At 38.3% G+C, this 12,322-nt stretch overlaps 1 protein-coding gene across 1 annotated transcript in view; it reads right to left on the bottom strand.

Moving 5' to 3' along the window:
* The window catches only part of itgb8 (integrin, beta 8), a 100,195-nt gene that overhangs the window by 55,713 nt on the left and 32,160 nt on the right, over positions 1-12,322 (bottom strand). Inside the window, exons 7-8 of the mRNA XM_060825306.1 lie at positions 4,191-4,286; positions 3,672-3,761 (exon numbers count right to left, since the gene is read on the bottom strand). Coding sequence (XP_060681289.1) covers positions 3,672-3,761; positions 4,191-4,286 — 186 coding nt within the window. The remainder of the gene's footprint in view (positions 1-3,671; positions 3,762-4,190; positions 4,287-12,322) is intronic.

Below are 12,322 nucleotides of genomic sequence, written 5' to 3' on the forward strand. Positions count from 1 at the left end.
TGCACAAGTTGGGAAGGGTGAACTAATGTAGATCAGCAAAGATGGGTATAATGGCTCCTCAGGATTTTGTCCAGAACAAGATACAGACAACTAAGTGTTGGAATTTAGTGAGAGTTGAGGAATGAATGCAGATGAGCAAAAGCAACATTGTAGAAATAGGGAAAATTATAAATGTCTGGACATTTATTTCTGACATCAAAGTGGGCACTTGGCAATCAGGAGAATAACACAAAATCCCACTGATAACCTAAAGCATATCAAATACAACTCCCGGACAGATCTGTAAATGGGCAAGCAGCCACCTAGCTGAATGAACATTTGAACATTTCAGACATGAGTAGAATTCAATTCGACAGGCAGCATGGAGCCTAACAGGAATCCAGAGATTCCTTGCTGGTCTTGGTTAAGTAGGAATATACCAAAGAACACACAAAAATAATGCTATTATGTCCTGAATGTAACCTGGGATCAGTTCCTACTAATGGGTCACACTTAGATGGGTGCTCTTCATCACAGCGTAATTTTTTTTCCTAACTTATTTATATGTATTACCAAAATATGAGCGTCTGTAGAACTGTATGTAACTTTGTTGATAACTTCAAAGTACACAACAGACAGTAGGTAGGAATAACAGTGACTCTGATGAGATGTGACCATTAACATTCTCTGGGAATTTTACCATATACATTGACTTGGATGAAGGAGTTGAGAGCATTGTAGCTAAGTTTGCAGATAACATTATGAGGCAGAACAAGATGTGTGGGAGGAACTAGGAATTTACATGAGCTATAAGTGAGTTGGTAAAGTTGTAACATATGGCATTAGAGAGGCACAACAGCACAAGCCTCAAAAACACACTCTTCCTTCCTATAAATGTAACAAGCTTTTAAGAATGCTGCACACTGACTGCCCCTGCCAAACAGCTAGCTAGGAGGTCCTTGTGCTTGTGGAAAAAATGCAGTCAGCATATGTTGAATATGTAAATGACCCACCCCCGTGAAATCCAGAGAGTTTGGGATTGCACTCACCAGCAAAGCTGTAAGCAAAATTCTTCTCATGATCAGGGAACTGGTCTCAGATTTTGATATAGTCCGGTTTTTTACTCCTCTTCTCCTTCAGAATAAAAGGATGGCTACTCAGCTGCCAATGTTTCTAGCCACCATGACCTGACTATACACCAGAATTTATTACTGGTCAGAAATTCTGCCTGGTCAAAATTACAGCAATATAATTATGACAAGAACTCCAAGTATAAAGTAATCAAATTCAGGGCAAGTTTAACTCTAAAATGAAAAATGCCCATTTACCGAAGAAACAAAGAGAACTAGAGCCTGTGGATCTGCTGTACCCCAATCACAGTCACGTCTTTAGGTGATAAAGGGAAATAAATCAGTCTGTGCCAGTGGAGTACAGAAATCAGCAACAGTAAACCAGCAGCCCAGGTTAGGTTGTGCCTGATTTTAATTTCATTTGTGAGAATGGAAAATGGGGCTGTGAGTTAAATATCACCCAATTCCATGCTAGCTGGACAGACCAATTTCTCACTAAATAGAAATCCAGAAATAAATATGACTTACGAGAGAAACATTATTGGCTGAAATGTAAACAACACTCCCTTCCCTTCCTCTATCCTCACCAATGAGCTGCTTGTTAATTTGGTAAATATTTGAAGCCTGACCCTAACCTGTTGCAAACGCGTATGTATCTGGTTTAAATCCATCCGGGTTTGTGGCATTCGAGTGAGTCTGCCATTAATATATGTTAGTGGGACTCCATTTCTCCGATTTGAGCAATAATGTGAATTTACCATTGGCCAGCCGGGTCTCACATGTTTCAGGAAACTGGACACAGCAGTTAAGAGCTATTTTAAGCACAGTTTGGTGACCAAGAAGAGCAGGAGTGCCTCACCATGATTCCAAATCTACCAACAATCACCTTTGCCTTTATTAGCCGAAGCATGGCAGTGTAACTATGCTAGAACTGTGCAAAACACTGGTTCCGCCACAGATCGAGTATTGTGTGCAGCTCTGGAATCCACATTATAGGAGAGATTGAGAGCAGTGGAGAGGGTGGTGAAGAGAGTTACCAGAATGTTGCCTGTGCTGGAGGTTTTCAGTTAGGAAGAGAGATTGGACAAACTGGGGTTGTTTTCCTCAGGGCAGAGGAGATTTAGAGGTATCAAAACTGAAATGTATAAAATTATTAAGGACAGGAAGAAGCGTTTCCCTTGATGGAGGGATCAATGACTGGGGTGACAGATTTGAGGTAAGGAATAGAAGATTAAGAGGAGATGTGAGAAAAACTGTTTTCACCCAGAGGCTGATGGGAATCTGGAATTCACCATCTAGAAACTCTCATAACATTGAAGAAGCATTTAGATATATACTGACAATGCCAAGGCAATGCAAGACTATGAGTCAAGTGCTGGAAAATGTGATTAGAGTAGTTAGGTGGTTGCTTTTGACCAGTGCACTCAATGGACAGAAGGGCCCTTTTGTATGCTGCAGCTCTCTGTAACTCTATGACTGTACACCTACTATCTTTTTGCACTTTCCACTGATCCCCATTTCAATTTCCAATTTCCACCTTCCCAATCACCCATAACGCTTCCAACCTCTAAGGATCCCTGGCTACATAGCCACTCAATCTGGCCAGTCACTGGATCTAAGAAATGGACACTAATGAGCTACAATGTTTCTAGTTTTATCGAAACATGTCTGCCAAGCACAATTCAGCAATTTTCTCAGGTCCAACAATTCAGATTATGAATCAAAATACCTTACAAATTTATCCAGCCAATGGCAACATACTTTAGGAAATGCACCCAGGCTGGTAAAATGTATTTGCTTATCCTGAAAGTTGTTTCAGATAGTCATAAAAGTCAATGAGCTAATAATGCAACAGAAGAAGGTTGACTCCTTTGTACAATAACCAGTTTTGCCAACTTGAGGACGTACTTCAAAAAGGGCAAATAGATATCTTATATGTTCAGTGATAGTCTAAAATTAATTTAGATGGTGCAAAGAAAAAGCAGCAACAAATGCTGTTAATTCTCAATGCAATTTAAATTATAATCTGTCTTTTTATTGAGAATTCTATTATTCTTCAACTAATGAGAAATCAATTCACTCAAATTTTTATATCAGCATAGTAATAATTCTTAATTTTGATACAATGTTTATTTTCATCTGCTTGAAGTTAGCCAACACCAGGTACACCTGAACTTAGATACATGAAAACATTACCAATGTTCTTTTCCATTCAGGTTGTTTGTCACTGTGAGAGCATCAACATTGCAAAAATAGCATAGTTGTAGAGTCTAAACTAATCAGGATATTTGGAATTGTTTAGGGATACTAATGTTTGATTTTTACATCAAAATGGAAGTTTAAGAAATAATACAAACAAGTAGCCAATTAAAAGAAAACAAGTAATTTGCTGGAAGTGCTACCTTCACAGATTAAAAGTTTTTTTTCTCTGAAAGAAGTTACAGCGACCATCACATAAAATGATTCTTATGTATGAATCAGAAAACAGTAAATCACAAATGTTTCTTCAGCTACCCTAACTTCCATCTCCGGATGTGATATCTGAAGCATTTTATCATTGATTAAAATACTCAACTATTAACACAGAAATGCAATAAAAGGATAGCAAAGGTAGCACTATACCCGGTAGGCACTTTCCACTAGTTCAGAGAGATTAGATAATTCGGCATTTAGCTGCCTTGCAACTGCACCTGGCATCAATGGAAGAAGATCCTGTTAAATAAAGAAAAATTTTTTTACAAAAAGGCTTCTTAGAAAGACAATTATGATGAAAATAAATAACAATCTTGCAAAAGCTTTACAAACTATAAAGCTTCGAAGCACCAACTTTCTTTTGTTGCTATGCCTCACATTCAATCAATATAAGTGTTTGTTTAAGCCTGTGTAAACCACCATAGATACCTCAAAAGCAATTATAGTCACAAATTATCTGATTGTCAGAGCTTCACTGTCAATAATTTTGTCAAGTGGTGGAAATTATTTCCAATTAATGTTAGTGGAAAGCTCTAATATAATTCGATTCTAAACAACATTTTTACAGAAGTGATTAAATATAATTTTATCATGTGGACCCAAACTCACTTCTCCTTGGAAACCCAACACTGTACTGACTCAATTTGATTGTAACAACATAGGTCTTACCTTGTACCAGCTGATGCATGATCCCTGTACTGCAAAAATGACATGGATGCTGTTTTCCAGCAGCTTATCCACCAGCAAACCCACAGATGGATGTTCCTGTTACAAGCCAGGACACAAGGATACATACGTTACATGGCAAAGTAATGGATGTCATTCAGAACTATAGTGTATATATAAGAACAATAAAGTCTTGGAAAACTCAGTGAACAATAACATTGGGCTCAAGGGGTAGAGGAATAAAGGAGGAAGAGGGTTCTGATATGGATGACCAGTGATGGTCACACTGAATAGCAGAGCATGCTCAAAGGGCTGAACAACAAACTCCTGCTCCTACTTCCTATCTGTTCCATTTCACAAATAGACATTATTTAATTGATATGACTCTGGGAAGATTGAACACAACTGTGTGTGATCTTATTTTTGAGCTGCTGAAACTCAGACCTACATCACTGAAATCTAGAGATGAGTAAAATCCAGGGACCTACTGCCAGCTGGGTAAGTGCCCCCAACAAGCTGCTGCAGGAAAAAGACTGACAAAATAAAAGAAACTGCATGATTCCAGCCAACATCTTGAAACAGATAAATGCACACATGTATGTTAGTCCTGCTGTCGTAATACTGACATGGTATGATACAATACTTAAGTAATAGTTTAAGACTGATTCCCTGACTGGACACATCCAGGAAACAGCAATCTTAACAAAGTTAAGAAATTGCATCTACACAGTTCATTTTAACTCCAAGTATATTTTGGCCAGGTAAGTTCTGAGGTTTGAGGCCCTGAATCAGTTACCATTTTTCAAATAAATGTTGCCAGTAAGCATTGCTGACAACCCACAGGAAGAAAACAGCAGGATGTTCAGACAGAAGAGATATAAAGGCTGGCAAAAGGAAACAAAAACATATTACTCATCAAAGAATGTCAACAACAGCACAAAGCCTTTGGCACAATGTTAAAGTCAGATCAATGCAGCAAGTTTCCAAGTTTGATAGGAGTTCTGGTTATCTTTGGCAGCTAACAACTAGGATCTGTATGAAGTTATTTTAGAATTTAATTTAGCCTTAAGAAGGCTAGTAATTGGTAAGGACAGAAATTTTAAAAGTTCTCATGGCAAGGAAATGAGGTAGGGATCTCATGAGTGAGACTATGGCATGAGAGGTTGTGACTTTCATTGTAGCAGCCAGAGGAACATTGCTGCTTCTCCTGGTGCCATCAAGGAAAGTGCTATACTTAGTATAAGTTACCTTTTCTGCTCACAGCCCAGCTCTAGAACTGCTTCAGCCTGTAGGAAACCTGATTGTCTGGCAGTGGCTCAGTGGTTAGCACTACTACTTCACAGCACCAGGGACCTGGTTTGATTCTAGCATCGGGTGACTATCTGTGTGGAGTTTTCCACATTCTTCCTGTGTCTGTGTGGGTTTCCTCCCACAATCCAAAGATGTGCAGGTTATGTGAATTGGCCATGCTAAATTGCCCATAGTGTAGGTTAGGTGCATTAGGTAGTGGAATGGGTTACTCTTTGGAGGGTCAGTGTGGACTTGTTGGGCTGAAGTGTCTGTTTCCACGCTAAAGGGATTCTACTACTCAGGCCATAGTCAAATGCAAAGTCCTTTGGATGTAATAGCTCATTGAGTTTCACAGTTCTGCAAGTTCCTTGCCCTGAATAGCCCATGAAAGGTCAAAATATAAAGAAAAGAAACTCATTCTGTTTATAAATGCTCACCAACTCAGTGGTTGAAATCATTCCCTGTACTTTTTCATTAAATAATTTCAATGAACATGATAGCAGAGGTTCCAGAATTCCTAACTTGTATTCATTGCCTCACAAGTTATCTAATTAACAAATCAATCTTTATGAGCATGTCTGAAGCAGTAATAATATTTGATTTGGTGATGGTATAAGGAATATATTTTGCAAAATTTAATATCAGAAGGAAACAGACAGATTTATTCTTAGCTCAATCATCTGTCTTGTAAGGAAGAAACCTATGTTGCATTAAACCCATAACTTTAAAATCTGTGAACTTCCTTGGTAGCAATCTAACAAAGACACCACACGTGGTCCAGTCAAATGAACCAAAATTGATTACATTTGTTTCTACACTTTTTCACAACTCATAAGACATTTAGAAGCTCAGCTATCCCAACATCATCATAACACTATGACCCATTAAACCGCAAACACTAGAGGTTGTAGTTTAAGTTCTGGGACGAAGAACATCAGATGGACAATCTAAGGATAATGGAGGCTTAGAGAGCTTGGAAATTGTTGATCGATATAAACTCACATGTTAATTCAGTTTGAGAGAATATAAAAATACTAAATTGCTGTACAAACTAGAAATTTGACTTCAATGATTATTACATGTGCTCAAGAGCAAATCATTGCCAGGTGTTGTTTAAGTAAATTAACTTGCAACTTTATATGCTTGACTCCAATTTGTGAAGCCTTCATTTCTGGTCTATAGCCAAGAACTGCAGCCTCTAACGTTACAGATTATTTGACTGGTTGTGGGGTCTCGTGTATTTACAAGATTAAGGTTCTACAATCTGCACTGCAATTTATTTTTGTGTCTATTGTTTTATTTCTCTTTTACAATTTTCAACTTACTTTCCCTTAAGCCCTATTTCAAAAGCCAAAAGAGAGAAAATTTAAAAGAGAAGATTTAAAAAAACCCACAAGTGAAAGGAATGAAAGAAATAAGAAATAAAGGTCTGACTGATAATATTACATATGGCAGCTAAACCAGCAAGAAAAATTCGATTTTTTTTTCCAACAGTAAATAAAATCTTATCAGTGAAAGTTTAGAACAAAAAAAAGATGATAAAGAAAGATGCACCTTTACAAGGAGGATAGAATTACCAATAATGATTTATTTAACAGGTGGAAACATTTCAGAAATTAATCATAACATTGGAAGACAAAACGCAAGATCAGCTGTTCAGATATTGAAATGACTTTGCTTTTAAAAGACAATATTCAATTCTGATCACAAAAAGATCTTATTGCTACACCCTGGTTCATACCATCACACAGCTAGATGCTTGGAACTGTAACTATATTCCAAATGTAAGGTGGTCACCATGTCCATGACAGGAAACATCATTGCTATACCTTAGAGACTTAAAAAACAGACCATAGTGGCATAAAAACCTTTAAAATGTTTTTTTGTACTGTTATCTTGGTTTTATTCAGTTCTGGGTTATTATTTTTACAAACAAGTGTTGACTAATCCCAATAATAATTTAAAGCTGAGAAACATTTGAAACTGAATAGTTCTGCCGAGGTTACCAATAATTATTGAGCCACAACAGCGAGGAAGATTTGATCCTTGATGCCTACAAAACTACCAATGTAGCGACAGGAACTACAACTCACCTCTACATTCCTTGGTTAGGGAGGAACCAAAAGTTCCTAATCTCAATTTTGGGCTGGACAGCTGTTGTTTCAGCTTTGGACTGGATTCAATCATGATATCCCCATAGCTAAATCACCACTCACACTTATAAGTATTATCCCTTTGAACACAAAGACTTTACAGGACATAGAAGCCCCCTGGAATAACTGCAGCAAGAAATTAGCTAAGTCAGAATGGAAAAGATAATGGTCAAATTTTTCTACAAAGTCATATATTCTAAATACTTGTGTTAGCGAGGTGTTATAGTCAATGGAAAGACTAAATACTACAGGCCACTGTAGATAGCCAATTTAATTCTATGCTGAAGTTCAAGTCAAAAGCACATTCAGCTGATACTTATGAGAGAGATTAGTGAAGATTGTTATCACTAGATAGTTGTATAATCAAAAGGAAACAATATTACAATGGTTAGAAGTCATTGAAACAGTGTAGACTGTTGGGACCATGTGGAATCCCTTCAAGCAACAGACTCCATCGGAATTGAAACTCCCTGATAAAGTCCTTTAAATTTTGAGACTTTGGAAGGTTCCAACTCACTAAAGCCTAATACCTACCAAGGAAAAGTTTGAGGAATTGTGGTCAGCATGGGCGACTTGGACCAAAGTGCCTGTTTCTATGCTGTACAACTCTACAACCCTAAATAAAAGTTTCTCTAACCCCTGGGTAACAATCAAACAGACCCCCCTGATTTACTATTGAGCATCCTCACCACATACACCTCCAAATCATTCCCAGACTCCTGACACTGCCTGGCCTCAACTTCAACCTCCTCCCCTCCCCCACCTACCAGACTTGATTTCCCCATCCTCAAGATCCAACTGGTCCTGCAGGAATAGCTCCCCAGCTTACATTCCTCCCACAACACTGCCGGACTTGACAATGGTCTCCTTGTTTTCAAATATGCCAGACCTGGCATGCGCCTGCTAACACTCTCCACAGTACACCCCCAGTCCACACCAACCTATTCTAAGCACTCATCAAATGAGCCCACCTAGGTCATCTTTTATGTTCCCCTGCCATCCTAGCCCCTCACCACATTGTAGATGTATCTTTCCTCAGTTGCTGTCAAAGTATGGAAGCTCAAACTCCTGAAAAATACCAGCAAATGTTGGAAAAAATAAGGACTTCTTTTGGCATACAACAGCTTGATTGCATGTCTCTGTGATTTCCTCCAATGAATGCATTTTAGACAGACAGACTCAGAATCATGGCTAGGAAATTCATTGACAGGTAAGTGGGCAATTATGAGAAGGATTACCATCAGTCACTCTGTTTTGATGGTAATTGCAATATTTGGGTCATAATCGTGCTTTGCATATTCGGGTCTAGATAATACCATTACAACTTCTATGTAAAAGCTACTCAATAAACCATACATTTGCATACACTATATTTACTTCCTTGAAACAACAAATATAACTTAAGAATCCTGGAGAATGAAAATGGAATTTGAAATAGGAGAAATTACGATGAGCATAAGGAAATGATATTAAAGTTAACCCGATACTTTAAAACAAATCTTCCTGGTCTCATGAATCACTGAATTCCTACATCTTGGAAGTAGGCCATTCAGCCCATCCGGGTCCACACTAACTCTCCAAAAACCATCCCACCCAGATCCACTCCCCAACCCTCTCCCTGTAACCTTGCATTTCCCATGGCTAATCCTCTTAAATCACACATCCCTTGACACTAATGGACAATTTAGCACGGCCAATCCATGTAACCTATACATCTTTGGATTATGGAAGGGAACCAGGGCACCGGAGGAAACTTACACAGACACAGGGAGAATGTGCAAACTTCACACAGACAGTTACCCATGGATGGAATCAGATCCAGATCATTGGCGCTGTGAGGGAATAGTGCTAACCACTGAACCACCCTGCTGCCCCAGGTGTCTGAAAGGCAGGATCAGGGAAAACAAATTCATACCCATGGTATTAGATCAGTGGGATAGAGCCTCATGGGCCCTCTAGGCTTGCTGCCACCGAGAGATTTGTAAGGTTTGGCCTGGATTAGGGTGGGTTACAAACTGGGTGGATTGACTCCTCAATGCTGGGCAGAGATCCTCTGTCAATGATGAGCTGCCTCCCTAACACTGTCCTGTAGGGAGAATGCTCTATGGGACCAGGAATATGCTGCTTAAAAATACCTGGTTAACATTAATGTCATTTCCTTATGCCCATTATAATTTCTCCTGCCTTAGATTCCATGTCCATTTTACAGTACTCTTATACTGTGTTTGTCATTTCGAGAAAGAGCTTGATACAGTATATGCAAGAACGTAGCATATTCAACAGGTTTACAGAGAAATTGAAATACTCTCAGTATTGCAAAGTTACAGTGACCAGTCTTCTTGTGGATGGATTTCCCCTTCCCTCACTGCAAAGGCCACCATTGATTTCATTAAACCATGTAGTTCTTCAGAGGCACATAGTTTCTCAGCGTTACAATAACTCCAATGGTTTGACAACTATAGAACATTGGAATATATAATCGTACTATGCCATCAATTAAAAAAAAGACTATTAGAACATACTTAGCCTTTACTGTCCTTCCTGAGTTTAATATCTCAACCGAATTCTCAGCAAAATACTTCGATATGATTGTTTTCCATAGCAACTTTTAATCAATTCTCAAGTGAGCAACAACTGGACAATTTATGTCGTTCAAAGTGTCTCACAATCAATTAAGAACTTTTGAAGTACAGTCCCTGTTGTAATTTAGGGAAATGTAATGGACAGTTTTTGTACTGAAAGCTCCCACAAACAACTGCAGGTTAATCAGGTTTATAATCTGCTGTTGGATGAGAGACAAAATATCAGACAGAACACCAGCAGAAATACCCTGCGTTATTTAAAAGCAAAAGCCATAGGATCTTCCACTTTCACCTAAAAGGACAGATGGATCAACAGTTCCGCATTTCTTTTGATAACCTGTACCATTAATATCAAACACTTTCATATTGGAATATACTATCAAACCTGATTTTATGCTAAGTCCTCAGCTGCAATACAAGTTAAAAGGTAAGATTGTTGCCATTCAGTCAAGTCTGACATAATGCATGGCATTTTCTCCTGCTCAATATTGTATAATTGTCAGGAGGTTCAGAAAATACAAATGAAAATGAAAACATCTGATTTTTGACAAACATTTTTTACAAGTTTCCTCTCAAGTAGGAAATGGCGACTTCAGCATCTCACCATTGAGCGGTAACGACTTTACCTCCATGCATTTTCAACTCATTAAAACTTTGTTGAGGCTTGAGCACCACAGAGTGAGGGGCCATTCCTGGTGTATGCTGTCTGAAGTGGTGTGCAGCTGGATTTCAAATATGGCAGCAAGGTATCAAAATCAATCAGCAGATCCTGATAGTGGCAAAGACTTCCACTTCTCTGGATGTATCACTCCAAAGAAAGACACCAACAGCCTGGGTGCCATCTCTGTCATTAATTTGATTTTAACCTGTCAGTATGTTAAAGGACTTAGCAGTTGCTGAATTGCCTTTTATGTTTAAATGATGTACCTGTAAAATATTTTTCTCTTGTTTACTGTTGCTTGATAATTTAATTTTATATTCCTCTTTATATTCATAACGTTGTTTCTTTTCTCTTCTAATTTCATTGCATTGTGTCTTATCATGTATTCTGCTAGCTACAAACTTAATGGATTCTTCTTTCCTAATTTTCAACTTTTCCATTATTTGAACTCCATGCGTGAATAATGAGATAATATTGAGCTTGCTCTTTCCTTTAGGTTCAATGTATTTTTTATTGCATGCTATTGAACACCATTTTAAATTTTTAAAGAATGTAGTTTGATGCCCCATTTTTAAAGAATTTAAGTAAACATGCTACAATTCTTGTAGGAGAAAGTGAGGACTGCAGATGCTGGATATCAGGGCTGAAAAATGTGTTGCTGGAAAAGCGCAGCAGGTCAGACAGCTTCCAAGCAGCAGGAGAATCAACATTTTGGGCATAAGCCCTTCTTCAGGAATGACTGAAGAAGGGCTTATGCCCAAAACATCGATTCTCCTGCTCCTTGGATGCTGCCTGACCTGCTGCGCTTTCCCAGCAACACATTTTTCATGCTACAATTCTTGCTGTACAAACTATACAACTCAGTGTCACGGGTCACTGTGCCACTCCCAACAAAATAGCCAAGAAAAACAGCAACTGACAAAGTTCACTGAAGGCTGTATTTCCAGCTGTACAAATTGTTTAACAATGCTTACAAGATTCTTAATTACAATGTACAGTCATTCCGCCCTATCTGTGAGGGTTCTATTCCTGATAACCCCTGCAAATGATGAAATTCGTAAGTGCGGAGGTAGTTAAAAATAGGTTAAAAATATCACAGAAACATGGATGTGGATTTTTGTTGGTACTTATTTTTTGGTGTGGACGAGTGAATTTGCGATTTGTGGTTTCACAGATACAGAGGATGTACTGTAATCTACATTACTATCTTTCTGCGTTGCTCATTGTACAATTGATCATTTTGCATTTCCATTTTCGCACAAATTCTCACAGTAATTTTACCAACTCAAACTCAGCAAAGGGTTGCCTCCTCACCTATATCCCCGACAAGGAAGAATGCCGAGAGAGAAACTCTGCGAAGAATGTAAAAGGATATGTCTTTATCTGTGATTTCCCATGACACATTTTTTGGGCAGAATTTAATCCAGTCACCCAGGATGGTAAATGGAA

This window comes from Hemiscyllium ocellatum, chromosome 5 (assembly GCF_020745735.1).
Source record: "Hemiscyllium ocellatum isolate sHemOce1 chromosome 5, sHemOce1.pat.X.cur, whole genome shotgun sequence".
NCBI classification, from domain to species: Eukaryota; Metazoa; Chordata; class Chondrichthyes; order Orectolobiformes; family Hemiscylliidae; genus Hemiscyllium; species Hemiscyllium ocellatum.